Source organism: Pelecanus crispus, chromosome 19 (genome assembly GCF_030463565.1).
Source record: "Pelecanus crispus isolate bPelCri1 chromosome 19, bPelCri1.pri, whole genome shotgun sequence".
Taxonomy (NCBI): Eukaryota; Metazoa; Chordata; class Aves; order Pelecaniformes; family Pelecanidae; genus Pelecanus; species Pelecanus crispus.
Genome location: NC_134661.1, coordinates 572,188 through 599,703, shown reverse-complemented (window position 1 = coordinate 599,703; position 27,516 = coordinate 572,188). Strand labels below are relative to the sequence as shown.

At 60.8% G+C, this 27,516-nt stretch overlaps 4 protein-coding genes across 6 annotated transcripts; 3 read left to right on the top strand and 1 right to left on the bottom strand.

The window, feature by feature from the left end:
• Window positions 1-301: 301 nt before the first annotated feature.
• Window positions 302-4,099, top strand: RPUSD4 (RNA pseudouridine synthase D4). Of its 2 annotated transcripts, XM_075723283.1 has the most exons (7): window positions 302-469; window positions 1,788-1,953; window positions 2,200-2,401; window positions 2,609-2,702; window positions 2,799-2,949; window positions 3,267-3,364; window positions 3,492-4,099. In XM_075723283.1, exons 1-7 carry the CDS (start codon window positions 302-304, stop codon window positions 3,699-3,701), a joined length of 1,089 nt encoding a protein of 362 aa, XP_075579398.1. In that variant the 3' UTR covers window positions 3,702-4,099. The 2 variants fall into 2 exon arrangements, with proteins under 2 accessions (XP_075579398.1, XP_009481286.2); XM_009483011.2 differs by lacking the exon at window positions 302-469 and having other exon boundaries at window positions 1,796-1,953; window positions 3,516-4,099.
• Window positions 4,100-5,166: 1,067 nt separating this feature from the next.
• PANX3 (pannexin 3) lies at window positions 5,167-8,291 on the top strand. 2 transcript variants are annotated; one of them, XM_075723344.1, is made up of 5 exons: window positions 5,167-5,347; window positions 6,089-6,231; window positions 6,338-6,552; window positions 6,707-7,371; window positions 8,230-8,291. In XM_075723344.1, exons 1-5 carry the CDS (start codon window positions 5,167-5,169, stop codon window positions 8,289-8,291), a joined length of 1,266 nt encoding a protein of 421 aa, XP_075579459.1. The 2 variants fall into 2 exon arrangements, with proteins under 2 accessions (XP_075579459.1, XP_075579457.1); XM_075723342.1 differs by lacking the exon at window positions 8,230-8,291 and having other exon boundaries at window positions 6,707-7,448.
• A 353-nt stretch (window positions 8,292-8,644) lies between these two features.
• Window positions 8,645-13,002, bottom strand: SIAE (sialic acid acetylesterase). Its single transcript, XM_075723395.1, has 10 exons — window positions 12,861-13,002; window positions 11,574-11,737; window positions 11,347-11,485; window positions 11,061-11,244; window positions 10,559-10,668; window positions 10,338-10,471; window positions 9,946-10,100; window positions 9,677-9,872; window positions 9,352-9,567; window positions 8,645-8,686 (listed from the first exon to the last, which is right to left on the bottom strand). The coding sequence occupies exons 1-10, from the start codon at window positions 12,985-12,987 to the stop codon at window positions 8,645-8,647; spliced, it is 1,467 nt and encodes a 488-aa protein (XP_075579510.1). The 5' UTR covers window positions 12,988-13,002.
• Window positions 13,003-22,449: 9,447 nt separating this feature from the next.
• NRGN (neurogranin) lies at window positions 22,450-25,817 on the top strand. Its single transcript, XM_075723349.1, has 2 exons — window positions 22,450-22,497; window positions 25,611-25,817. Exons 1-2 carry the CDS (start codon window positions 22,483-22,485, stop codon window positions 25,815-25,817), a joined length of 222 nt encoding a protein of 73 aa, XP_075579464.1. The 5' UTR covers window positions 22,450-22,482.
• The last annotated feature ends 1,699 nt before the right edge of the window (window positions 25,818-27,516 follow it).

Here is a 27,516-nt window from a genome sequence, read left to right as displayed (position 1 = left end):
GGTACCTGCCGAAGCTTACTCGTTTCCCCCCCACCCCCCGGTACCTGACAGGGCCCGACTGCTCCCGTGCTGCTGCCGCGACCGTTACCGGTCGCCAACCGTCGCCGGCGTTTAAACAGCCGGGCGGGGGCCGGACCCTCAGCCGAGGCCAGCCCTTCGCGCCGCTCCTATTGGGCGGTGTGGGTGTCGCTCGGCTGGCCGCCCTTTTCCGATTGGAGGAGCGGGCTGAAGCACCGCCTCCGCTCCGCCGCCATTGGCCGGAGGCGGGAAGAGGGGAAGGAGGAGGGAAGGAGGAGGGAAGATGGCGGCGAGCGGCGGCGGCGGGCTGCGGCGCTGCGCGGCGGGGCTGGGCCGGGCAGTGCGCACCGTCTGCAGCAGCGGGCGGGCGGCGGCGGCGCTGCGGGCCGAGGATCTGGCGGAGCGGCTGCGGAGGAGCGAGGAGGAGGAGGAGGAGAAGAAGAAGCGAGAGGTGAGCGAGGCCGCGGGTAGGCCTGGGCCCTGGGGGGCGGGACTATAACTCCCAGCGTGCACCGCGCCGCCCTTCCCGGCGTGCACCGCGCCGCCGGGGCGCACACGTGGAGCGGAGCGGGACCGCGCGGCCCCGCTTCCCTCGCCCTGTGCCCGCTCCGGGCGCTCCCCCGGCCCCGCTGTGGGTGGGACGGGCAGCCGGGGGTGGGGGCGGGCAGGCGTTACCGTCGTGCCCATGGGTTTTCGCTCCCTGCCTCGCCCGGGCAGCGGGGGAGGGTCTGGAGCGGGATGCGTGGGGTGGGCACCCCCGCGTGTGGCTGAGATCCCAGGGACCGGGGCGATGGGGTGGGATTGCGGGGACGGCGTCCGGCTTTCGCCTCCGTAGCGGCTTGCGGGCGTTACGGCCCTGCTCAGAAACACCGCTGCGAAGCGGGGAGCGATGGAAGGAGAGCGAGGTGCTGAAGGTCGCGCAGGAGCTTTGCGCCAAAGCCTTTTGTCACAGAATCACAGAATCGTTTAGGTTGGAAAGGACCTTTAAGATCATCCAGTCCAACCATTAACCTAACTGTCCCAGCCCAAACCAGGGCACTCATTCCAGGAAATCTCATGAGATATTTAATCTCTTCTCTCAGCTGTCACTGACGTTGTTTTTCACAATAGAATAATGTAGTCATAGAGTCATCGAATCATTTAGGTTGGAAAAGACCTTGAAGATCATCCAGTCCAACCAGTAACCTAACATTACCAAGTCCACCACTGAACCAATTAAGGGTAGAGTAGCAATTTCATGTTCCCTGGCTTGGTGGCTGGATTATTTTTAATTAAAGTGAAAACTAGGAATCATTAAGATTGGAAAGGAGCTCCAAGATCATCAGTCCAACCATCAACCCAACACCCCCATGCCCACTAAACCATGTCCCCAAGTGCCACCTCTGCCCGTTTTTTGAACCCCTCCAGGGATGGGGACTCCCCCACCTCTCTGGGCAGCCTGTTCCAATGCTTGACCACTCTTTCTGTGAAGAAATTTTTCCTAATATCCAACCTAAACCTCCCCGGCGCAGCTTGAGCCCATTTCCTCTCGTCCTATCGCTGACTACTTGGGAGAAGAGACGAACACCCACCTCCCTGCCCCCTCCTGTCAGGAGCTGCAGAGCGATGAGGTCTCCCCTCAGCCTCCTCTTCTCCAGGCTGAACACCCCCAGCTCCCTCAGCCGCTCCCCATCAGCCCTGTGCTCCAGACCCTTCCCCAGCTCCGTTGCCCTTCTCTGGACACACTCCAGCAGCTATCCTCCACTGACAGCGTTTTCTTCTCCCCACAGATCCCCAAAGACCCAGCGCAGAGGCGGGTCCGGGAACTTGCCATGCTGAGCAAGCAGCTGCAGCAGGTTCACCCCAACGTCCTGGCCAAAGTGCTCAAGCAGGGAACCGTGTACCAGAACGAGGAGATCGTGGTGATCAACAAACCCTACGGCCTTCCTGTGCACGGTGAGGAAAAGCCGGCTGTGCCGCATCCGTGCCGGCGCCATAGAGGGGGAGATGGAAACGGCCCTGTGGCGCTGACGGGGGATTCTCTGTCTCCATCCTCCCTGCGCTGAGTTTTCCCCTCCCAGGGTGCGGCATGGGGATGTTGTCACCTTTAGATCACAGCCTTCATCTCGCTTGTTGGGGGTAATTTAAGGTACATGGGGAGGTGAACGTCTCCCCTGATTGCCTTGCCTGTGGGTTATGCAGGTGGCCCTGGGATCAAGAATTGTATTAGTGACGTGCTGCCAATTTTGGCCAAGATGTTGGAGAATGCGAAAGCTGAACCCCTCCACCTCTGCCACCGGCTGGACAAAGAGACCACGGGTGTGATGGTGCTGGCGCGGAGCAAGGAGGCAGCGGAGAGGATCCGGCTTCTCTTCAAAACCCGTCAGGTGGAGAAGGTCTACTGGTAGGAAAGGTTTGGGTGGAGAAGCGGCTTTGAAGAACGGTTGAAGGGATGGTCCCTAGGGCATGGGGCTTTGTGGAAGCGGTGGCTGTTCACTTATCTTCCCTCAAGCGTCTTTTTACGGGGCTGGGTCGTGGGGAGAGGGGATGAGGGGAGGGCTCCCTTCCCACTGGAGCGACACCCCGCAGACCTCTGGTTTCCCCCTCCCAGGGCGATTAGCCTGGGGGACCCAGACCCCGCCGAGGGCATCGTGGAGATCCCCATCGTGGAGAAGGAGGTGCGGAGCCACCAGCCGCACTACAAGGTGAGCGGGACGTCCTCTGGGCCAGCGTTCCGGCCTCGCGCTCCCCCTCCCCAGCATCCCGCCTTCCCATGGGCTCACCCTCTTGCCGCCGTTCAGATGACGCTGGCCCCCAACTATCGCCTGTCTCCGGAGGACGGGGAGGTGGTGAAAATCCGCAAGAACCGCAATGCCGAAAGCGCCGTGACGCGGTACCGCCTTCTGGCTAGCGCTTCCGCCTGCTCTCTGCTGGAGCTCCAGCCCATCACCGGTGAGGCCTGGCCGGGTGTCCCCGGGGTTGTGCCGGGTGTTCCTGGCGTTGTGTCAGCTGCTGGATCCGCTTCCCATGCAGCCCTGCAGCCGAGAGCAGTGCTGGAAGCGAGAACTTGTCCTTAGAGGTGGCTGAAATCCTTTTTGGGCCACAGCTCTGGGAACAAGCCGCCCCAGGGCGATGATTTGCTGCCAGGCCGCTCTGCGGCTGCCGGTGATTTTGGCACGGGATTATCCGGCAGCGAGGGTGGCAGGTGGGAGCTGAGGCCTGGCACAGCTGGTTGTCAATGTTTCTCCTCTTTTCCCTTCCCTCCTCAGGGGTGAAGCACCAGCTCCGGGTTCACCTGGCCTATGGGTTGGGGTGCCCCATCCTGGGGGATCACAAATATTCGCACTGGAGCAAGCTGGCGCCCCAGGTAAGGCAGGCCCTATGTCGGGGGAGCTGCCAGAGCGGGATCCGGGGACAGGCAGCCCCTTCGAGTCCCCCAGCTTCCCCTGGGCTGGGGTTTTCGAGTCCTGGCTGAAGAGATGGGTTTGTGGAAGGGACGTTTTCTGTCCTCACTGCAGAAGCTTCCCAAAATCACCTTGAAGAGGCTGAAGCTGGAGCAGAGCAAGGCTCGCCACCTCCCAATCCACCTCCATGCCCACCGCCTCTCCCTGCCCCTGGGCAAGCAGATAGACCTCGTCTGCAAGCCGCCCCTCTTCTTCCAAAAGACTCTGAAGAAACTGGAGCTGGACATCGCTAACGACTAACGAGGCAGGACAGGAGCGGTACCATCTATCTCCACGTCTCCAGCACGCGGTAGCGCTGGGTCTGGCCGCTCTGCAGCGGTGTCCACCTTGGAGCCAGCAGTGCGATGAAGTCTGCGGTCTCTGCCGCTTGCCAGAGACCTCCTGTGTTGGCACCAGCATTGCTGGCTTCAAACCAGGTACCCGCGCGTGCTTTTTGCCCTGATTTGGTGCGGAAGAGTGGCTGGGCACGCTGAAGAGCCCTTTGTTCGGACAAACGAGGCCGGGTGGAAACCAGGCTTTGCCCAATCCGTGTTTGGAACTTGTCTCTGAGCAATAAAAGGTGCAGATCCTGCAGAGGTGAAGGGTTGCGTGTCTCTCTGTGCTCAGGCCAGGTGGATCTCGGTCCCTGGGTGGGTTTGATCCCACCTGGGTGCAGTCCCTCCTGGTTTGGGGGCCGTCGCTCATCCCTCCAGAGCTGTTTAGCAGTCTCTCCCTCGTATCCTGGCGCTCCGCATTTAACTTTGGAGACTCCCTTCATTTGAAAATCCATCGAAAGTGCAACTTGGCAGCGGCTGTGGGGCTTTTCTGCTGTGCCAAGAGACTGCGCGGGGAGTTCCTTGGCTTGGCCGAGCAGCTCCAGGACTCCTTCCGCTCTGTGCTGCCGGAGGTGTCAGAGTGGGTTTTTGGGGAGTGACTACACTGCTGGGAGAATCTTTTCTATCCCCCTGCCCCTTCTGATTTCCCTATCGCTTATTTCTAGACCCTCTAATCGGGATCCCTGTCCCTCAGGAGCTTTTCCTTGGAGCCAGGTTCCTTCCCCCGTGCCCCGAGAGGGAGACGAGGGGAGAGATTGAACAGCTGGCCAACCACAGCTGATGTTCTGCCTCAAAATCGCAGCCACCAGCATTTGGTGTCTCTTGGCCCGTCCCCAAAAGCTTGGGGCTGGGCAGCGGGACTTTCTCCAGCCCCTCGGGCTGGTTTGGGTGCAGGAAAGGGCTCTTTGTACCCCGCGGGGCCGCCCTGTACCTGGCTGGGGCTTTTTGGTAGGGTAACACCCTGTTCCCTGCCTCCCCGCTCCTCACACGGGGCGAAAATAACTGGGGAGCCCCACGCCCCTCAAAAGCGCCACCAGAAATACATCTGCTTATGAGAGAGGGACGTAAAACCACGGGGAGCCGGGGAGCGGCTGCGGCCGGGGAGGAACGCTGCCTTCCCAGCCTGCTGCTGTGGCTGCTGGTTGGTTTTTTGTTTATTTTTTTCTATTTCGGGGCGTGCTATTTTGCGAAAAGGCTTCCCCCTGTAATTACCGGTCGATTTAACGCGCCGTCTAAGCTGTCATTTACAGCCCTCGGGTACGGAGCGCTTGGCAAGCGATGCCTTCGGCCCTACAAAGTCGCTCGTTGAGCCGGTCACGCCTCAGTTGACGCCAGAGCCTCCAGGCAGCAGCAGCAGCAGTTGCCGTTGTCTCCTCTTCCTCGATAGAAAAATGTCCCTCTCACACACGGCCGCCGAGTACATGCTCTCCGATGCTCTCCTCCCGGATCCCGGCGGTTCCCGAGCCAAGGGCCTGCGGCTGGAGCTGCCGAGCGATCGCCTGCTGAAGTTTGTCACTGTGGGGCTGCCCCTCTTCCTCGTCTCGCTGGCTTTCGCCCGGGAATTCTCCGCCGGTGAGTCCGTGGCTTTTGTCAACAGGGATCTTCGGGTTGTGGGCAATTGCCGGCGGTAGTTTGGTTCTTGCCCCAAAACCCTCGCATTCGCACCGGTGTGGTCGCGGTCCAAGGCGGGGCAGCTTGGAAATCCTGTTTTAGGAACTGTTTTTCCTCGGGGATGTTTATTGATTATTTTTAATGGATTATTGACTGCGGGGAAAGCGTGGGAACAGCAGTGCCAAACCCCAGGACCGGCGGTGAATCAATGCCCTGGACCTTTGGGTGCCGCAGGGTTGTTTCCGAGGAGGAGGAGGGTGCCGGCAGGGCGGCTCAGGGTATATGTCCCACCAGCATTCGCAACGGCAGCGCAGAGGGTCGCATCGATGGCGCGTTGTGACCTCAGGCTAAATCTGGCCTTGGCTGACATTCCGCTGCTGCCCCTGGGGAATTGGGTTTGACTCCGGTTCCTGGCCGGTCTCCAGTTCCGGGGAATTGTGTACCCGCTGCTGTGTACCCACAGCCGTGCTCAAAGGGTTTGTGTTCAGGAAGCGATGGAAAAGTCCTCGCTGTAAAATGCAGCACGGGGGGGAAAGGACAGCTACAAAACAACTATGAAACAGGCGCTCTTTGTTTTTTTAATTCAAAGCGATGCCTTAGAGGTAATCGTCCTCCTCTTAACGCATCAGCACCTGGCTGCGGAGTGCTCGCCCGTGCTCGCCGGGCCTCTGCGGCTGAGGTTCACCCTTCTCCTCACCCCAGGCTCGCAGATCAGCTGCTTCTCTCCCACCAACTTCACGGGGAAGCAGTCCGCCTACGTCGACACAGCTTGCTGGGACTCCCTCGTCCACCATGGCTTCGACGCCGAGGGACGTGCCGTCACCAAGTCCCTCTGGGTCCTCAAGGTACGGCTCGAGCTCGCGGCTGGGTGCCCTCGGGTGCCGCCCGGCTGTGCGGCAGAGGTGAAGCGACTCTGCGCCGCTCCACGCCCGCTTTGTCTCCTTTGCCCAGGTCTTCCCCTACTCGCTGCTGGTGGTGGCGGTGCTCATGTACATGCCTTACCTGTTGTGGCGTTACGCGGCCGCCCCCGCCCTCCACTCCGACCTCCTCTTCATCATCGATGAACTGGACAAATCCTACAACCGTTCCGTGCGCTTGGTGCAACACATGAGGAAGGTCCAGCAGGCCAGCGCCGAGCCGGAGCGATTCTGGGAGGAATACGAGAGGTGAGGCCGCCGGGCAGCCTCGCCTGGTCGCCGTGTCCCTCCAAAGTCCCTCCACGTGGCAGCGTGGCTGTGGCCGCGTTCAGGACGGGCTTTGGTGAAGTGACTCAGTTTGGGGGGTGGCTCTGAGGCCCCGCTCTGTCCCCTCTGCTTCCAGGGCCCGCCGGGAGAGGTATTTTGAGTTTCCTTTGCTGGAGCGCTACCTCACCTGCAAGCAACACGTCCACTCCCTGGCGTTCATCTACATCCTGAGGAACCTGCTGCTGCTCTTGTTCCTGGCCGCCACCTGCCTCTACCTGGTCTTCCTCCACCTCAACATCTTCTTCCAGGACGAGTTCAGCTGCTCCATCAAAACGGGGCTGCTCCAGGCGGAGCCCCACGTCCCCCCCCTCATCCCCTGCAAGCTGGTCTTCTTCTCCATCTTCCAGCTCATCAGCCTCTCGGTCGGCGGTGTCTACGTCCTCCTCGTACCTGTCGTCATCTACAACGCCCTGCAGCTCTGCCAGTGGGACAAGGGGCTGCTCGCTGTCTATGAGATGCTGCCTGCCTTCGACCTCCTCAGCCGCAAGATGCTCACCTGCCCCGTCAATGACCTCAACGTCATCCTCCTCTTCCTCCGGGCCAACATCTCCGAGCTGACCTCCTTCGGCCGCCTCAACGCCGTGAACGCCTTGAGGGAAGCCACCGCTGACAAGCAGGACATTGATACCGTTGTCGACTTCATGACGCTGCTGGCCGGGCTGGAGACCACCAAGCCCAAACACCACGCTTGCACCCCCGAGGCTGACAGCAGCGTGCCCCTCTCCAACGGCGGGGCTCGAGGTAGGGGTTCTGCAGTAGAAAAGACTTCTTTGCTCGCCTCTCAGCTCCCGCGCTGCCAGATCCCGCCCTGGGGGTGAGGCTGGATCCATCCACCGTGGCCCTAAACCGTTTGCCATGACCTTAAGGTTTTTGGGAGGAGAGCTGGGGGGCTGCTGGGGGTCGCCGGCTCCGTTTACAGCCAGGGATGGGTTCTGGCAGCCGGGGTTTGCTGCTGCAGCGAGCCCACGCGTGGGCAGGAGTTGCTATAGGAACAGAAAGCGGAGAGCTTGTCGCTGAAATCCAAGCTTTGGGCAAACCGGGGCGGGGGGGGCCCCCGTTTTTGGCAGAGCGGGCAGCCCAGCCTGGTGGGACGTGGGGTTGGGAGCTTTAAAATCCTGGGAGGGGGCTGATGCCGAGGGGGCTGTGCCCGCGCCCTTCTCCTGTTAGCACGGCACCAGCGGGCACGAGCGGAGGCAGAGACACTTCTCCGAGGCAGAGCTGCATCCCCCTGGGGCCTGCACGCACCCTCCCCGGGCACTGCTGCTCCCTCTCCCGCGTGCTTTGGGTTTCGGGGAGCTGGGGGTGCCTCCTTTGGCTGTCTTGCGGGGATCCCCGACCTGGCAGGGTGGGAGCCAGGACGCCTGGGCTCCTTTCCTGACCCAGAATACAGGCTGAGGGTTGTGGTTTTTAAAAAAAAAAAAAAACAAAACCCACCAAAACCACCCAGATTGAGCTGTATTCAGCATCCTCGTTGGCACGGCAACTGCGGGGCTAGCACAACTGGCTCTGGGGCTAGTCGCACACTGGTGGAGAAAGCCCAAGACCCCAGTTAGCCATCGCCCAGTTAATTAACTTCCTCTTCTTCCCTTCCTTGCCCAGAAATGAAGCCTGGAGCGGAAGCGATGGGAAAAGCCTCCCGGGACTCGCTCGGCTCTGCCTGACCCCCGGAGCAGGCAGCGGGCAGGGTGGCCGCTGCCGGGACCTGCCCAGCTGGGCTGCTGGGATCCCGGTTGATCCAATTCCTTGTCACCAGCGGCTGCTCCAGCTCATTAAACTCTGGTTTTGATACGGCCTGCTGGGGTGACGTCTGTAACACGGTGGACGGGCCAAGCTCACCTGCTCTCTTCCCACATTTGGTCTTTCTCCTTACGTACTTTTTTCCCAGAAAAATAAGGGTTCAAAAAGGGTTCATCAATCAATTTTTTTTTTTTTTTTTGTGCAGAGACTCTCTCGGGTGGCTTATTCCGAGCGCTGGGTGCCATGTCACGCCTCTTCTGCACAAATTTCCCTGCCGTTACAGCAGGAGGGAGAGAATGGAGGACGAAGGGATGATCCTCTGAAGGAATAAAAAGGACCCAAAAATAAAAGGAGCCGGTTTATTAACTAATTTATTAGCACAGGTGGAAGGCACTCACTACTGCTACAAAGCAACGTGCCCTGTGCAGCTCCACATCCCAGCCCCAGTCTTTAGCACTCAGTTGTGGAGTTTTGGGGGTGTTTTTTTTTTTGGCAGAGCTCCTCTCTCCCCAACCCCTCCACCCTGGATCCTGCGAGCACCCTGCTGTGGGGACCAGCTCTTCGTGCCCCAAAAAGTTGGGATGTCCCGGGGGGTGCCAGAGCCAGCTCTGCAGGCAGGGAGGAGCAGCAGCGAGGGGTTCAACTCCTGTCAGTGTATCCCGCTGCTTGTCTTTAATATAATTTCTCATAAATTTAATTTTATACAGGCGTTTTTTTTTTTTTCTTTCTCTCTCCTCCACCCTGCAGCCTTGACTTCAGGCCAGAGAGGAGCTGGAAAGTGTTTAATTAGCGAGACAGTAATCACGCCAGCCGCCTCCCCGAATCGGAAAGGCACGGCGCCAGCAGCCCTGAGCCGCTTTTGCGAGAGGTCTGCGCTCCCTCCGCCATTCCCCTCGCCTAAATCCCCCGGGAGAACCAGGAGCCGGGGAGGAGAAGTAGCTCCCTCGCTCCGGCTGTTTCGGAAGGCCCCGGGTTTTCCCCTACGGGCAGGGCGTCCATGAGGAAAGGGGGTGCAGGCAGACCCCGGGTGTTGTAGAGAGCGCAGGACTCGTAGTCGCAGGGCCACTCAGCCCAGGCGTAGCGCAAGCCCAGCACCAGCGTCCCGCAGCCGGCCAGGGCCAGCGTCACCCTCCGGGATTCCACCGTCACCACGGGGGCCGGCAGCCACCTGCACGGCGACGGCTGGCTGGAGCAGCAGACCTGGTTTTGGGGAATGTGGGGGAGAAACCTCCATCAAATCACATTTCCCTCTTCCAGCCCTGGGGGAAGCGCTTTTGGGTTTTTATTTTCCGTCCCAACGCTTCCTCACCTCGAACGCTTGCGCGTCCCTCTGCCGGCAGACGAGCTCCTGGCTGTAGGTGACGTTCAGCAGACCCCTGCTCACCTCCAAGACAGCCCCGGTGGGGTACGGTCCCTGAAAAACCAGGTCTTTCTCCCCGTACGCCACAGCCCTGGCGCCCAGGTGCAGCCGGTGAGCCACGTTCTGCTTGTCCCGGGGGTGGATGCTGCCGAGGAAGAGGAGGGACGTGGGCTCGGTACGCCACAGCTTCAGCGCCGCGCCCTCGCCCCGGGACTCGCCTGCCGTAGGGAGAGCGCTCGTCGCACAGATCCATGGCTACGGCCATGAAGGTGCTGGGCATCCTGGCGTTGGGGACGACCCCCAGATCGGCTGTTTGGTGCCAGCGGAGCCGGGCGAAGCTGTCGTCCGGGTTATGCCGGCGATAGGTGGACAACTGCAAGGCAGAGTTGACAGGGGGGGAAGCGGCTCAGCCCGTCGCTTCCCAAAACCAGCCGCTGTGGATTCGGCATGCCGGCAGGACGTGTCCGCGCCTTTACAGCACCCTCTCCTTTACTGCCATGCTTGGAATTGGCCTCTGGGGTGCGAAGGGATGGGTAAAACCTCCCTGAACATCACGACGCCGTCCCCAAGGGAGGGTGGGGGTCCTGCCCTTCGCCGCCCCGCCCCTCACCTGCACGAAGCCGAAAGGGAGGAGCGGCTCCGTCTGCCTGGCCGATCCCGTGTGGAAAGCCTGGCGCCAGTCGGCGATGAGCGCAGGGAAGGTGCAGTTGTACTGGTCAGTGTGCAGGAAGGCGTTGGCCTCGCCTATCCCCAAAAACGAGAGGCCAGTGAGAGGCTGGAGGGGGGAATAGCAGGGGGCGAAAAAAATGGGGGGGGGGGGGGGTGTCTTACCCTGGTACCAAGCGACACCCCGCAGCGTCATGTTGAGCAGCGGGTGGATCATGGCGTTCCAGAGCACGGAGGGCGTTTGCGGGCCGGAGAGATGCCGGTGCAGGGAGATGCTGGAAGACAAAGCTGGGCTTGACGGGGGTGCAAAACATGAGGCCAGCCCTGAAGCTGGGGCATCAGGAATTGGCCTCGCGTGGTTAAAGCCAGTGCCGTGCAAAAGGGGAGCCCCGGGGTCCCCCTCTTCCCCCCCGCCGCCCCTTTTACCCGCCGAGATGTGCCCTACGCTCTCGGCGCGGGAGGGGATTTTACGCGGAGGGGACAAACCGATGCGCGGAGGGGACAAACCGATGCGCGGAGGGGACGGCACGGCCCTGGGGATGCTTTGGGAGAGGAGGTGGGATGGGAAGGGATGGAGGATGTCCCCCCGCGAGCGGTGGGGGTGAGGATACCCCCCAAAAGCAGCGTGGCGTGGGGCAGGCGGTGTTTCCGCTGCCTCTCCTCTCACCTCCCCACCTCCTCCGGTAGCCCGCACGCCCGCAGAGCCTTTCGGGAGGACCAGGCCTCGATGGGGGTGCCCCCCCAGGCCGCCTCCACCAGCCCGACGGGGTACTGCAGAGCCTCGTAGAGGTAGCGCCCCAAGAGCCAGCAGACGGCCGAAAAGTAGGTGAAATTCCCGTGGCCCAGGTTTTCTGTTCAAGAAACAGCAAGCTGCAAAGGGAAAAAGCAGGGGGAAAAAAGCCAAAAAAAAACATTTCCAGGCTTTTTTTTTTTCGGAGGCACGTTGCACCCACCGACTGTCGGGATGGACCACGGCAAGTCGATTCGCTCCAGGTCCTCCAGCTCCACATCGGAGCGGGCGGGCGCTGCGGCGAAGATGCGGACGTAGGGGTAGCGAGCGGCGGCGGCGAGCTCCCGGCTGGCGTTGGCGATCTAGGGAAGAGTTGGGAGCGCGCGAGGCACTTCCCTGCCTGATCCCTGCCTGATCCCGGCAGGATCAGGCTGTGCCGTGGGGACTTACCTGCAAGACCGTCATTGCCATGTTGCTCTGCCCGCTGCAAAGCCACACGTCCCCGAAGTAGATGTCCCGCAGCGTCACGTTCTCCGAGCCCTGCCTGGCCATCAGCGCATAGGGACCGCCTCGATCCATAGGATCCAGGACAGTTGTCCACGTCCCAGAAGGTTCTGGAAGAAGAGGACGGCGTTTGTTTTTCACGACCCCTACGAAGACCTCAAGACCTTCGCGAAGAGGCGGGGTGAGTGGCCAACAACCGGTGGGGATGGACAGGCAACGAGGGAAAGCTTCCCCACCGCGGAGCCGGGCTGGGGAAATGGATTTTGGAAGCTCTCTGCCATCAGAGGGTCTCTCCTCCTGCAGGAACTTAGGGGTTAACAAGAAAATCTCGAAGACAAATGTGTGTCAGAGCAGAAGCTGCTGGGAGGAACCGGGATTACAGGAGCAGCTTGGTGTGTGTGACACCGAGATGTCTCCAGCTAATTTTAGAGGCGCCGAATCGAGGCCGGAGCTTAGCGTGGATTTTCTGGCCTGGCTGGGGCCAGATCCTGCAGATCTCCCGGTAGCGGCGGATCGCTGCTCTCTCACAAGACACCTTCTGGGCCCTCCAGTTTGTGGCAGGAGCCCTTTAGGCAGCAGTTTGAGCCCCCCAAAGGTGCTGAGCAGCCCCCCGCGACTTGCCAGGCAGGGAGCAAGGCCTCTGGGTGAGACCTGCAAGGCCTCGGAGCCCTGCCAGCCCCGAGGAAGGCTCTGCCTGCAGAGGCGACGTCCTTCAGGCCTGAGAGATCCCCAGCAGGATCCTCCCGGGGGGGAATACATCAAAAAAAAAAAGAAGCCAGGAGCGCTCCGGAGATTTCCCCGGAGATGCTTTTTGACAGGGAGAGGAGCTGAATCCCCCTCCTCTCCCCTCCGCAGCCTCACCGTTTGGCTCAAGCCTACGCGGTGCCACCCACTCCAGCGGCAGCTCGGCTCCTGCTCGGCGCCTACGGGATCCCGATGTTGGGAAAGCGAAGTGAGCAAGGGCCAGCGTTGGTGGGGAGCAGGGATGGCTGAACCCCCCTCGGCCCCCCCCCAAGATCTCCCAGAAAAGGGGAAAGCGTGGCCCCAGGGGTGCAGGAGCTGGAGACGTCACCGTCGCCTTTGCAACCCCAGAGCAGTGGGGGGATGAATCCAGGGGTGAGGGGGCTGCGGGCAGCAGCTCCCGCCCACCAGCGCGTCCGATTTGGGCTGGGATGTGCTCCTCGGCCACTGAAACCACCGGCCCCAGTTGCTCGGTGAGAGTCCAGGACCGACCTTTAACCGGTGCTGTCTTCTTCATGACGATGAGGCCACCGTCCCCGGAGAGAGCCACGGTCACCGCCGCCCCCGGCTCCCCGTAGCCCCACACCACAGCCCCCGCCGGCTCCTTCTGCAGCACCATGTGGTCACCGTAGTAGGACGCAAAGCCAAGCATCGCCCCTAGGATCAACAGACAGCGCAAACATCATCTCCAAGAGGCGAAAAAGCAACGAGAAAAATCCCCGGCACGGCCTCCGACTCCCTCTTAAATAGAGATGATTTGAGATGCTGCTTTAATTTACAGCTCCCTTCATCCCTCCCAGATCCCCTGATCAGTCCTGGCCAAGCAAATCAAGCAAAGAGCTGAGGAAGCAGCAGGATTTGAAGTCCCCAGGAGAGCCCAGCCCGACAAGGGAAGTCACCTCCCAAAGCACAGGAGCTCGTGTTACACAGAGTTTAGATACAGATTTCGATAAAAATTCTTCTAATAACAGTATGGGAACGTCTCCACCAACCCAGCCTTGCTAATAAATACGTTCTGACATATTTTTCCCCTTGCAAAAAAAGTTTGGCGAGCGGTGGGATGGGCAACACCGGGCACATGGCACCAGCAAAGGCGCCTTCAGCGGGGAAGGAAGTAGAGGTCTCAGCCTTGGCACCCCCCGAAAGCCCCATTTTTGGGGTGTGAAAATAAAACCATGCTTGAAAGGGAGCCAGGGCAACGTTTGCGGGCGTGGAGAGGCGATCTGGGCGGTGATCCCCGTTGTAGCGATCAAACTGGGGCTCACAGAGCCCCGTCGGCCCCGCAGCTCATCCCAGGCTGGGTTTAATGAAGGAAAGAAATGATGTCCTCGGCCTCTCTGAAATCAGCCGCATCGCCGGTCCCACCGTCTCATGTGACGAGGCTCCGGGAAGGACGAGTTACATAAGAAAAAGACGAGTCGGAGGGGAAAAAAAAATAAAAAAACCCAACGAGACGCCGGGGAAGAGACTGGAGGCTATAAAAAGCGGCTGGGAGGAGGGAGGGGAGGAGAGCCCACGAGACGCCACCGAGGAGCTGCATGCGACTCCCGCCTTACGTAAAGCATCGTCCCACGGCGGCAGCAACGTGCCAAGGGTGTCGAAGAGGGGCTGGGGGGGGTGCAAAGGGTGTTGAAGAGGGGCTGGGGGGTGCAAAGGGTGTCAAAGTGGGGCTCAGGGGGTTGCCAAGGGTGTCAAAAGCAGGGCTACGAGGGTGTGAAAGGCATCGAAGCGAGGCGTGGGGGGTGCCAAGGGCTTCAAAGCTGGGCTCAGGGGAGTGTGAAGGGCATCGAAGCGGGGTGCAGGGGGTGTCAAGGGACCCAAAGCGGGGCTGGGAGGGTGCTAAGGGACCCAAAGCGGGGCTGGGAGGGTGCCAAGGGCATTAAAGCTGGGCTCAGGGGAGCATGAAGGGCATTGAAGCAAGGCTCGGGGGGTGCCAAGGGCCCCAAAGTGGGGCTGGGGGGGTACCAAGGGCATCGAAGTGGGGCTGGGGGGTGCCAAGGGCCCCAAAGTGGGGCTGGGGGGGTGGCAAGGACATCGAAGCACGGCTCAGGGAGTGCAAAGGGCCCCAAAGTGGGGCTGGGGGGTGCCAAGGGCACCAAAGCAGGGCTTGGGGGTGCTAAGGGCCCCAAAGTGGGGCTGGGGGGTGCCAAGGGCATCGAAGCAGGGCTTGGGGGTGCCAAGGGCCCCAAAGTGGGGCTGGGAGGTGACGAGGGCATCGAAGCAGGGCTCAGGGGGTGCCAAGGGCCCTGAAGCGGGGCTGGGGGGGTGCCAAGGGCCCCAAAGCGGGGCTGGGGGGGTACCAAGGGCCCCAAATCTGGGCTAAGGGGGACGCCAAAAGCATTGAGGCGGGGCTGGGAGGGTGCCAAGGGCCCTGAAGCGGGGCTCAGGGGGGTGCCAAGGGCCCCAAAGCAGGGCTGGGGGGTGCCAAGGGCCCCAACGCGGGGCTGGGGCTCGGGGGAGGGGTCCCTCTCCCCGGGCGGGGCTGCGGAGGGTGCCCGTGGGGCTGGGGGTGCAGAGCCAGCCCCCCCCAAAACCCTTTACCTGTCGCCACCGGGGCCAGCGCCAGCAGCACCCACGCCGCCATTCTGGGGGGGGACAACGGGGCCTGAGGGCACCGGCGCCCAGGCCACGCCCCCAGGTGCTGGCCACGCCCCTCCTGGGCGTGGCCAGCACCTGGGGGCGTGGCCTGGGCCGCGGTTGCCAAGCAACAGCGTCCTCACCGCGACCAGAGGCGCCGGCGCGGCCTAGTTGGGTCCGAGGGGAGGAGCCGAGGGAAAGGGCCGGCAACGGGGCTGGGGCCGCGGGGCGGAGGGGAGGGGGGTGGCGGAGAACCGGAGAGAACCCGGGGGTGAACCGGGTTTGGGGAGAACCGTGGGGAACCGGTACCCCCCCCCCCCCGCCCCGCCACCGCCCCTCACCCCGCCCTAAGCCAGGCCGCTGCCGCGCACGCGCAGTGCGAGGCGCGCAAGCGCGGCGGGCGGGAAGGGGCGCGCCCCCTAGCGGCGGCGCTGCCCTCCCCGAACTCTCCCCCCCATCCCCAATCCCGTGAGTCGCGTGTTCGAGTCCCGGCGCTGCCCAGTCGGGATTGTGGGGAGCGGGGTGGGTGCGAGTCGCGACTCACCCCCGTTGTGCCGCTTGCAGTGGGGGCCCCGGAGAGGCGGCCATGTCCATCCCCTTCTCCAGCACCAGCCTACGGCTGCCCGCCGGCTTCCGAAACCTGCTGGAGGGGCTGGCACTGGAGGTGCTGCGGGCACAGCCGGCGGACGTGGTGGCCTTCGCCGCTCAGCACTTCCAAATGCTGCTGGAGCAGAGAGAGGGTGAGCAGCCCAGCCCAGCAGCACCCGTCCCTGCACCTCCATCCCCTGCCCCACGCTGCATTGCCTGCCCATCCTCCGTGGCACCGTGCCCGTCGCGTGTGCCCATCGCCCAGGGTGTCATGCATGCACCATGTGCCCATCACCCACGGCATCATGCCTGCCCCATGTACCCATCACCCAGGGCATCGTGCCTGCCCCATGTGCCCATCACCTACGGCGTCGTGCCTGCAACATGTGCCCATCGCCCAGGGCGTCGTGCCTGCGCCATATGCCCATCGCCCAGAGCATTGTGCCTGCCCCATGTGCCCATCGCCCAGGGCGTTGTGTGTGCTCCATGTGCCCATTGCCCACAGCGTCGTGCCTGCCCCATGTGTCCATCACCCAGGGCGTCGTGCCTGCGCCATGTGCCCATGGCATTGTGCCTGCCTTGTGTGCCCATTGCCCACAGCATCGTGCCTGCGCCATGTGCCCATTGATCAGGGCTTCGTGCCTGCAACATGTGCCCATTGCCCAGGGCGTCGTGCCTGCCCATGTGCCCATCGCCCAGGGCGTCGTGCATGCACCATGTGCCCATCACCCACGGCGTCATGCCTGCCCCGTGTGCCCATCGCCCAGGGCGTCGTGCCTGCCCCGTGTGCCCATCACCCACGGCGTTGTGCCTGCGCCATGTGCCCATCACTCACGGCATCGTGCCTGCCCCATGTGCCCATCGCCCAGGGCATTGTGTGTGCACCATGTGCCCATTGCCCACGGCGTCGTGCATGCACCATGTGCCCATTGCCCACGGCGTCGTGCATGCACCATGTGCCCATCGCCCACGGCATTGTGCCTGCCCTGCGTGCCCATTGCCCAGGGCGTCATGCCTGCCCTGTGTGCCCATCACCCAGGGTGTCATGCCTGCGCCGTGTGCCCATCGCCCACGGCATCGTGCGTGCCCCATGTGCCCATCACCCAGGGCGTCATGCCTGCCCCATGTGCCCATCGCTCGGGGCACCGCACCTTCCCCTCGTGCCCATCGCCCGTGGCCTCGGGCCTGCCCGGCGTGCCCATTGCCCGTGGCATCAAGCCTCCTCCTTCACCAGAGAGCTCCGCCGACCCAGCAGCCTGGGGAGCCCGGCTGGAGGACGAGCTTCTCGCCCGGTTCCCTTTCCAGGTAGGCTGCCCTCCCTGCCCACCCCACCGGAGAATTTTGGGTGCCTGGGCTGGGACCCCCGCACCCACCCTGGCCCCGCTGCCCTTATCCCACATTGCTTAAATTTGAGGTTTTCCTGCTTTTCCCCCAGGAGCCAGAGAAGGACGAGGAGAAGGAGGACAAGGAGAAGAAGGAGGACAAGGCAGGGGAGCAGGCGAGCAGCGTCGCACCCACGGACGCGGTAAGGGACACGACGCCTGCACCCAAAACAGGGCTGTCTGAGCCCAAAACAGCGCCAGGGGGAGCAGACGGCACCCATCAGCACCGACACCCCCCGATCCCTCCCCAAAAATCCTCACCGCGATGCAACAGCGAGGAGCAAAATCACAGCCGAAGAGGAGCGCGCCTCCGTAACCCTTTTTAACCAGGACACCTCCCCGGGGACCCGACCTGCGCCCCAAATCCCCCATTTGGCAACAGCCGAACCCAAAGGGAGGTGCCACGCCTCAACCCCCCCTCCCCGTAATTCCCGCTCCAGGCTCCTGCCCTGCTCTTGGGGGCGGGCGACGATCTCCCGTCCCGCCCCCGCGGCGCTTTTTTAATGAGAATTTTTATTAATGAGGTCCCCGCTGTTATTAGCGACTCTCACCTGAGATTTCTTCCCGGGAAAAAAAAAAAAGAAACCACCCCAGGTTTAGGAGCCGGGCTGAGCTCGAGATGATATTTTAAGGCTCTATATTTAGGCCCCTGCATCCCTGGAGGTTGTCAAAAATTTAATAGCGTCCCCGCGAGAAGGAGGGATGTGACATTGCTCCTCTCCTCCCCCCCCCCCAAGAGCTGAGATGCCTCCCCGGCATTTTGGGGAGCGCCGGGGGGGGTCCCCCCATGCCATTCCACCCGGTGAAATTCAGGTTTTCCCACCCGGAGCGCTTTCAAAATCCAGCCGGGCGCTGAAAAAAAAATAAAGGGGTGATGGGGTTTGCGTCGAAACCGGCTGCTCTTTTTTTTGGGGGTGGGCTGAACCCCCCCCACCTGTCCTCACCCCGGTTTTGCCCCTCCTCCCCTTCCCCTTTCCTGTTTTTTTCCGGGGGGAGCCAGCCATATGCGGCGCGCGGCGCTCGCCCACGGTGGCACGGGGCACGGCGGCTGCCCTGGGAAAAACAGGAAGGAAAAGATGGGGGGGGGGGAAAACCAACAAAACCAAAAAAAAGCTGGCGGGGACCCCGCGCCGGGGCCGATGCCAAGCGGCTACGCCTTGACCCCCCTCCCGGCACCGCCTCGCCGGCTGCCGGCTCCCACTTCGGCAGCCGGCACCGCCGCCCGCCCAGGGCACCTTTCCAGCATCTTTCCTTTTTTTTTTTTTCCCCCTTTTTTTATTTTCCCCTCTTTTTTTTTCCCCCCCTTTTACTTTTAAGGATTTTTTTAACACCTCGGTGCCACCATCTCCAACCACGATGGCGGGATGTTTCCGGTGGGTCTCGCCACCCACCGCGCCCGTCCCCTCCCTTCCAAACCACGAGTTATTTTATCAGGATCCCGATTTAGGCGATGCCGGAGCACCTGGAAAAGCATCGCCCCGATATTCCTTCCGCTCCGTGTTGCGCCCCGGGATGAGTTTGTTTTCTTGGATGCAAGGGGCCCGGGGAGGAAAAACGCAGAGCCTGGAACGGGCTCAAAACCCGCCGTTAATGATTAGAAATGTTCTGGCATTTCGCATCCCTCCTCCGCAGCCGCAGCCTGCGGGAGACGCCGGCGCTTGGCGGCTCTGCCAGGACCGGGGGGGCCGCGGCCGGAGCAGGTTTTGGGGAGGGGGTGCCGTCCATTCTTGCTCCGAACCCCCCATTTTTCTGTATTTTTTGGGGTTTATCGGTACCGGGATGATCCTCCCAGCATTTTGCATCCTAGTTTTGGGGCTAATTTTCCCAGATCCTTGATGCATGAGTCACCCCAAAAACCCTTTCCGCTCAGCTCCCCCGAAAACATCCCGGCTTCCCTCACCCAAGCAGGCAGCAATGGATCTGGAGGGTCTAAAAAAAAAAAAAGGGGGGGGAAAGGGATCATTTTCCAGTCTAAAAATCCCAGCGGAGCGGCCGAGGCTTCTCCTGAAAGCCGGAGCGGGGTTTTCTGGAGCAGAGCTATTTTTGCCCCCTGCTGCGCCGGTGGGAAGAGGTGGTGGTGGAAAAGCGGCTCCGGCAGGGAGAGCCGGGTGCCGACGGTGGGTGGGGATGTGAGGGATGTGAGGGGAGCACCCAGCTCCCCCGCTGCGGGGTTTGGGTGGCTGGGTGCTGCTGGGGGGGGTGGTTGACCCCCAACAGCCAGTGAAGTGTGGGATGGGGTGGGATGGGATGGGGTGGGATGGGATGGGATGGGATGGGATGGGATGGGACAGGATGGGGTGGGATGGGATGGGATGGGGATAGGGATGGGATGGGACAGGATGGGATGGGACAGGACGGGATAGGACAGGATGGGATGGGATAGGACAGGATGGGATGGGATAGGAAGGGATGGGATGGGAAGGGATGGGATAGGATGGGATGGGACGGGAAAAGACGGGGACGGGGATGATGATGGGGATGGGGATGATGATGATGATGGGGATGGGGATGGGATGGGACAGGATGGGATGGGATGGGATGGGATGGGATGGGATGGGATGGGATGGGATGGGATGGGATGGGATGGACGGGACGGGACGGGACGGGATGGGATGGGATGGGACGGGATGGGGGTGGGATGGGGATAGGGATGGGATGGGACAGGATGGGATGGGACAGGATGGGGTGGGATGGGATGGGGATAGGGATGGGACGGGACAGGACGGGATAGGACAGGATGGGATGGGATAGGAAAGGATGGGATGGGATGGGATAGGATGGGAAGGGAAGGGATGGGATGGGATGGGATGGGATGGGATGGGATGGGATGGGATGGGATGGGACAGAATGGGATGGGACGGGACAGGACGGGATGGGATGGGATGGGACAGGATAGAATGGGACAGAACAGGATGGGACGGGATGGGACGGGATGGGATGGGATGGGATGGGACGGGATGGGACAGGACAGGACGGGATGGGATAGAATGGGATGGGATGGGGATAGGGATGGGATGGGACAGGATGGGACAGGACGGGACAGGACAGGATGGGATGGGATGGGATAGGATGGGAAGGGAAGGGATGGGATGGGATGGGATGGGATGGGATGGGATGGGATGGGATGGGACAGAATGGGATGGGACGGGACAGGACGGGATGGGATGGGATGGGACAGGATAGAATGGGACAGAACAGGATGGGACGGGATGGGACGGGATGGGATGGGATGGGATGGGATGGGATGGGACAGGACAGGACGGGATGGGATAGAATGGGATGGGATGGGGATAGGGATGGGACGGGATGGGATAGGACAGGATGGGACGGGACAGGATGGGATGGGATGGGATAGGATGGGATGGGACGGGATGGGACAGGACGGGACAGGATGGGATGGGATGGGATGGGACGGGACAAGATGGGAATAGGGATGATGATGGGGATGGGGATGATGATGATGGGGATGGGATGGGACAGAATGGGATGAGATGGGACAGGACGGGATGGGATGGTGTGGGATGGGACAGAATGGGATGGGTTGGGTTGGGATGGGACTGGACAGGACAGGACGGGATGGGATGGGGTGGGATAGGACGGGATAGGACGGGATGGGGTGGGATGGGATGGGGAGCAGGGTGGTCTGGGTGCCCCTGGGCTGTCAGGGGGCAGGGGATGCCACCGCCTGCACCCCAGCTGGAGTGGCCTCCGGGACAGAGATGGAGACAGGGATGGGAATGGGAACAGGGATGCAGACAGGGCTGATAGTAGGCACAAAGATGAGGACAGGGATGAGGGTGATGATGGGGATGGTGACGGGGACAGGGATGGGGACAAAGATGGTGACATGGTCGGGGATGGGGATGAGCTTGGGGACAAGGATAGGGACAGAGATGGTGGGGTTGAAATTGGGGCTGGGGATGATGAGGGGGACGGGGACAGGAATGGGGGCTGGGATCATGATGGGGATGATGGTGGGGATGGGGACAGGGAAGGGGATGAGGATGGGGATAGGGATAATGATGGGGATAGGGATGATGATGATGGGAATGGGGATGATGATGGGGATAGGGATGATGATGATGGGGATGGGGATGATGATGGGGATGGGGATGATGATGATGGGGATGGGGATGATGATGATGGGGACAAGGATGCTGGTCAGGATGGGGACAGGGATGGTGGTGGAGGTGACGGGGGTGAGGACAGGGATGGGGACAGCGACAGGGCTGGTGGCAGCAGTGGGGACAGTGACAGCGCCAGGAATGGGGACAGTGATGTCAATGGGAGAGGGATGCTAACAGTGCTGGTGATGATGATGTCAAAGAGGAAGGTCAGTGCCACCAGACCCCTGAGCAGGGCTCAGCCCCGTGAGCAAGCCCGTCTGGGGAGAGCTGGCGAGGCCCGGCTGCGCCGGCGGGCCGGGGGGTGCCGGAGCCCAGCTGGGGGGGCCACACAGCGTTTCGGGGGCCGGCCGGAGCAGTCATTGGCGTGCGGAGCCCACGGGCGACTTATGCGGTTGCTTAGCAACTCCCAAACCCGGATTAGAGGCGAGCGAGGCGGGCGATGTGGGGGGCTGCGGGCTGCAGCCCTGGGGGTCCCCCCTTTTTTCTGGGGTCCCCCTGTCTCGCCCGCTGGCCCTGGCACCTCGGCGTGGTCCGAGGGCGAAAGCGAGGTCCGCAGATAGCACCGAGGGCTGGAAAAATGGCTGGGTTTGTGGGTCTGGCTGGGAAAGACCCCAAATTTGGGAGGGGTGTGGGATGCTTGTGTGCGCTGGGAAGGGACCCCCAAACCCCAAAATTGGACGCCCCTCCTCTGCGTGGAGCCCACGTACGGGCATGTCACCCCTGGGCTTCGGCGGGTGCTCGGTGGGACGCGGTGTCCCTCCATACCCACCCTTCCTCACCATCCTCATCCTCACCCTCCTTCGGGACCAAGCCCTAAGGGTGGGAAGGTTTTGCCCCCCGTGCAAACAAACCCTGGGAGCGGGGGGACAACCCCCTCCTCCAGCATTGCTGCAGTCCAAGCGTCCTCCTCCCCTAAAAAATCACCTATTTTCTGTGGCTTGGGGGGGGGGGGGGGGGGGGGCAAAAAAAAAAAAAGAAATTGCTGCAAATTTCAGCACGGCCCTATTAAACCCGCCACGCTGAGGGCGAGACCCGAGAGCCGCGCGAGCGATTCGATGGCATCCTCCGCGTGTCGGTTTTGGTATCACGCGAAACTCCTGACCGCGAGCTGCCACGGCTCCTTTAAGCGTTCGGAGGGAGTCGGAGGCTGCGAAATAAAATTGGAGGAGGTTTTTTAAAAAAAAAAAAAAAAAAAAGAGAGAGAGAGAAGCCGGGGGGGGAGGGAAAAAAAAAAAAAAAAAAAAGAAACACCTCCCCACCAACCACACAGACACCAAAAAGCCTGGCAGGGGTGTAGGGCTGATAGGCTCGCCCGGAGGAAAGCGCATTACGTAGGCAAGCGGCTCCGCTCAACTTGCCACCTGCGCCGGGAGAGCTGCCGGGGACCCGAGACCCTGCCAGAGCCCCTCGCCCATCGCTGCCCACCCACCGTCCTCCGCCATGGACTGCTGCAATGTAGGTGCTCCCCCTTTTTCCCCCTTCCCCCCCCCCCCAGCATCTTGCTTTTCTGCCTTTTATGAGGATTATTATTCTTGGTCCCCACTGCAGAGCGGGGTCCGGGGGCGGCGGAGGGGATTTAGGGGGGCGGCAGAGGCTGGGGGGCTGTTTGCAAGGGGCAGCGGGGGTGGGGGGGGTGATGCTGCCATGGGTGCTGCACCCAAGAGCTCAACCAACTCCGCGTCCCCGCTCCCAGCGCTGCTGCAAACCCCCAGGCCCATGTCCACCCCCCACCAAAATCCCCCCTTCCCATCCCGCCCCACATCCCGCTCAGGAAAGTCTCACCGCCGTCCCCAAATCCAGCGGCCAGACTAGGGGGGGCTGCTTTTATTCAGCTTTTTCTCCCCCCCCCCCCCAAATTACTCTCCAGGTGGGATCGGGGGTTGCTTTATGGATAAAGGGGAAAATTGGGGTGAGCGGGGGGCTGCACCCCTCCCTCCCCACCCGAGGGTGAGCACCCCTCGCCGCCCAGCCGGCTCGGGGAGCTGATCCGGTAGAAAACCACATCCTTTTCCCCCTTTTCTCCCTTTTTTCCCTTCGTTTCCCCCCCTTTTTTTCCTTTTTCCCCCTCCTGTTCATCTGGCAGCGCAGCCCGAAACCCCCATCTGCCCTCCTGGGCACCTCCAGAGGGGCAAAGCCCCCCTGGATATAGGATTTTTTTCCTCCCTGGATATAGAATTTCTCCCCTGAACATAGGATTTCCCCCCCATATATAGGATTTCTCCCTCTGAATATAGGATTTCTCCCCGTGGATGTAGGTTTCGCCCCCCCCGGATATAGGATTTCTCCCCTGGATGCAGGTTTTCACCCTTTGCATATAGGATTTCTCCCCCCCAAGATATAGGATTCCTCCCCTGGATATAGGTTTTCACACCCTGCATGCAGCATTTCTCCCCCCTGGCTATAGGATTTCTCCCCTGGCTATAGGATTTCTCCCCTAGATATATAGATTTCTCCCCTGGATATAGGATTTCTCCCCTGGATATAGGTCCTTACCCCCTGTGCATAGGATTTCTCCCCTGGATATAGGCTATGCTCCCCTGACATATAGGTTTCTCTTCCCCTGAATATAGGATTTCTCCCCTAGATATAGGATTTCTTCCCCCTACATATAGGTTTTTCTCCCCTGGGTATAGGTTTCCTCCCCCATATATAGGATTTCTCCCCCGAATATAGGATTTCTCCGCTGAATACAGGATTTCTCTCCTGGCTATAGGCTTTCCTCCCACCCAGATATAGGATTTCTCCCCTGGCTATAGGTTCTCTCCTGGCTATAACATTTCCACCCTGGACATATCATTTCCACCTCGGACCCGTCACTTAAAGCCACCGCCGCCGCCGCTCTTTCGCTCCCTTCACCTTTCGCGACCATAAAACAACCCCCAGCAACTTTGCGGAGCCGTGGCACGCTCCGAGGGGAAGAGCATCCCCCCCCGCCCCCAAATCTGCAGCTTCCAAATACCAACCCCCCCCCCCCCCCCCAAAAAAAAAACCCCAACCCCAAAACCTCCTTTAAAACGCTCCCGGGGCGATGCAAAGGCTGCACCCGCACCGCTGCCGACACCAGAGCGTCCAACGCCGGCTCGCTCCCATCTCATTCGGTTTTCCCGTGGGTTTTTTTTTTTTTCCCCCCCCCCATCTAAAACCGGGTCCAACTGCTCCGGTGGGATGCGGCAGGAGGGGAGTGGGCTGCAGTGATTTATCCTTGGACTGTGGGGGGTGCCCCCCTCGCCGGCATCGCTCCGTTCCCAAATTTCCTGGTGTTTTCGGCCGAAGCCCTGAGCAGGGATGCGGGTGGATGCAACAGGCTGCAAGGGAAGGGGAAACTGAGGCACAGCCAGCTCGGCTTGCGCACCGTGACCCCCCTCCTGTGCCAAAATCCACCCCCCTACAACCCACCTTCTGCTCTCATGGGTGCTCCTCTCCCCGTATCACCACGCTCCGGGAAGCTGGATCCGGCCCCGGCGGGGCTGCCTGGGCTCCGGCTTCTTGCGGGCGGGTGGTCCGGGGGGGATTTAGGGCTGAGCGGGGGGGTGAAGCGGCTTCCCCCCGCTGCGCCTTCGGCTGCAACCCCCCCCGAGACACCTGCAAGGGACCCTGAGTTTTAGCAAAGAACCCTAAATTTTAGCAAAGGACCCCCATTTTGAGCAAAGGACCCCCACTTTTAGCAAAGGACACGAATTTTTAGCAAAGAGCCCTCACTTTTAGCAAAGGACCCTGATTTTTAGCAAAGAATCCTACCTTTTAGCAAAGAACCCAAATTTTGGGCAAAGGACCCTCCCTTTTATCAAAGAACCCAAATTTTGGGCAAAGGACCCTCACTTTTAGCAAAGAACCCTAATTTTGAGCAAAGGACCCTCATTTTAATAAAGAACCCTGATTTTTAGCAAAGGACCCCTCCCTTTTAGCAAAGAACCCAAATTTTGAGCAAAGACCCCTCGTTTTTAGCAAAGGACCCTCACTTTTATTAAAGGATCTTAATTTTTAGGAAAGACCCCTAATTTTTACCAGAGACCCCCTCACTTTTAGCAAAGGACCCTCATTTTTAGCAAAAAGCCCAAAGTTTTAGCAAAGACCCCTCATTTTTAGCAAAGACCCAAGTTTTTAGCAAAGAACCCCAATTTTTAGCAAAGGACCCTCATTTTTAGCAAAGAACCCCAGTTTTTAGCAAAGGGCCCTCGTTTTTAGCAAAAAGCCCAAAGTTTTAGCAAAGACCCCTCATTTTTAGCAAAGACCCCCAAATTTTTAGCAAAGGACCCTCATTTTTTAGCAAAAAACCTGAAGTTTTAGCAAAGACCCCTCATTTTTAGCAAAGGACCCTCATTTTTAGCAAAGAACCCCAATTTTTAGCAAAGGACCCTCGCTTTTAGCACAGGACCCTCATTTTTTAGCAAAGGGCCCTCATTTTTAGCCAAGGGCCCACATTTTTAGCAAAGCCCCCTGACTTTTGGCGAAGCCCCCTCACTTGTAGCACAAGGGCAGGTTTAGCGCCTTATCTAAGGGTTCGGCTGGCGGGCGGGCGCCCTTTTTGGGGTGCCGCCGGCCGTCACCCTTCCCGTTGCCGCCGGCAGGAGGGAGCCTGCACGAAGCTGGACGAGGACATCCTGGACATCCCCTTGGACGATCCCGACGCCAACGCGGCGGCCGCCAAGATCCAGGCCAGTTTCCGCGGCCATATGACCCGCAAGAAGATCAAAGGGGGCGAGATCGATCGGAAAACCAAGGACGCCGAGTGCGCCAACAGCACCCGCGGCGGCGACCTCCGCAACGGCGACTAGGTACGCCCCAAATCTCCCCTACCCCCCGCCGGTTTTCGAAGGATGCTGCTCCGAGCATCCTTCCCCCGCGCCGATTCGGGATGGAGAAGGGGATTTTTTTTTTTTTTTTTTCCCTCTTCCCAAGAGGCGAACGCCGCGGGCAGGCAGCAGGCAGCCCCTGCCTGCCCTAATTTTGGGGAGCGCGCCGTAGTAGTTAGCATGGGAAGGCGAAGCCCTAGATTTGAATTGAATTTCTCCCTTAGCAACACCACCCCCGAACGCCTCGTCTCAGCACATGCTATTTTTAAAAGCCTGTGTCACAGTCTCCTGGCAGGAAAAGGTAAATTTAAAAAGCGCCCACGGTGCCGAGGCCGCGTGGCATCGGGGCCCGGGGGGAGCGGTTGTGCCGTGCCCCGTGCCGTGCCGGCGTGGCGAGTGGAGCGGGGACCAGCACCGGCTACGGGCAGGCTGCTTTGGGGTTAGCGGCGGGGAGGGCGGGCTGCCGGCTCGGCCGCGAGGGGCGTGGCGGGGCCGGTGGGATGCAGCTGGGATGCAGCTGGGATGCAGTGGGGATGCAGCTGGGATGCAGTGGGGATGCAGTTGGGATGCAGCTGGGATGAAACTGGGATGAAGCAAGGATGTGGTGTGGATGCAGGGGGGATATGGTGGGGATGTAACAGGGATGCGGTGGGGATACAGTGAGGGCGCACTGGGAATGCAGTGGGGATGCATTGGGAATGCAGTGGGGATTCAGCAGGGATGCTGTGGGGATGCAATGGGGATGCAAGGGGAATTCAGCAGGGATACAGCGAGGGTGCACTGCGAATGCAGTGAGGATGCAATGGGAATACAGTGGGGATGCATTGGGAATGCAATGGGGATTCAGCAGGGATGCAGTGGGGATACAGTGCGGATGCATTGGGAACGCAATGGGGATTCAGCAGGGATGCAGTGGGGATGCAGTGGGGATGCAGTGAGGATGCAGTGGGCATACAGTGGGAATACAGTAGATATGCAGTGGGGATGAAATCGGGATGCAGTGCAGATGCAGTTGGGATGCAGTGAGGATGCTCTGGGAATGCAGTGAGGATGCAATGGGAATACAGTGGGGATGCCATGGGAATGCAATGGGGATTCAGCAGGGATGCAGTGGGGATACACTGAGGATGCAGTGGGAATACAGTGGGGATGCACTGGGGATACACTGAGGATGCAGTGAGGATGCACTGGGGATACAGTTGGGGTTCAGTGGGGATGCAATGGGGATACAGTAGATATGCAGTGGGGATGAAACTGGGATGCAGTGCGGATGCAGTTGGGATGCAGTGAGGATGCCATGGGAATGCAATGGGGATACAGTGGGGATGCAGTTGGGATGCAGTGAGGATGCAATGGGGATACAGTGGAGATGCACTGGGAACGCAATGGGGATGCACTGGGAATGCAATGGGGATGCCATGGGGATGCAGTTGGGATGCAGTGGGAATGCAATGGGGATACAGTGGGCATGCAGTTGGGATGCAGTGGGGATGCCGTGGGGATGCTGTCGGGATGCCATGGGGATGCAGTTGGAATCCGTGGGGATGCCGTGGGGAAGCAGCTGCCAGCTGCAGGGGCTGGGAAGCTCCTCAGGGCTGCTCGCCAGGGTGGGCTGAGCAGGGTCGCACCCTGGCTGGGGGGGGGGGGTCACCCCTGTACTGCACCGGGGTCCACTGCCCGG

What these genes read in the sequence shown, in the direction of transcription:
- PANX3 (XM_075723342.1), top strand. Translation starts at nt 5,167, where the DNA reads ATGTCCCTCTCACACACGGCCGCCGAGTACATGCTCTCCGATGCTCTC. An exon ending in CGCCCGGGAATTCTCCGCCG is followed by an intron (nt 5,348 to 6,088) that starts GTGAGTCCGTGG and finishes TCCTCACCCCAG; the next exon opens with GCTCGCAGATCAGCTGCTTC. An exon ending in TTCTGGGAGGAATACGAGAG is followed by an intron (nt 6,553 to 6,706) that starts GTGAGGCCGCCG and finishes CTCTGCTTCCAG; the next exon opens with GGCCCGCCGGGAGAGGTATT.
- SIAE (XM_075723395.1), bottom strand. Translation starts at nt 12,987, where the DNA reads ATGGTGCTGCAGAAGGAGCCGGCGGGGGCTGTGGTGTGGGGCTACGGG. An exon ending in CTACCGGAGGAGGTGGGGAG is followed by an intron (nt 10,669 to 11,060) that starts GTGAGAGGAGAG and finishes TTTGTCTTCCAG; the next exon opens with CATCTCCCTGCACCGGCATC. An exon ending in GGGTGTCGCTTGGTACCAGG is followed by an intron (nt 10,472 to 10,558) that starts GTAAGACACCCC and finishes TTTTGGGGATAG; the next exon opens with GCGAGGCCAACGCCTTCCTG.
- RPUSD4 (XM_075723283.1), top strand. Translation starts at nt 302, where the DNA reads ATGGCGGCGAGCGGCGGCGGCGGGCTGCGGCGCTGCGCGGCGGGGCTG. An exon ending in CAGGTGGAGAAGGTCTACTG is followed by an intron (nt 2,402 to 2,608) that starts GTAGGAAAGGTT and finishes TCCCCCTCCCAG; the next exon opens with GGCGATTAGCCTGGGGGACC. An exon ending in GGAGCAAGCTGGCGCCCCAG is followed by an intron (nt 3,365 to 3,491) that starts GTAAGGCAGGCC and finishes GGTTTGTGGAAG; the next exon opens with GGACGTTTTCTGTCCTCACT.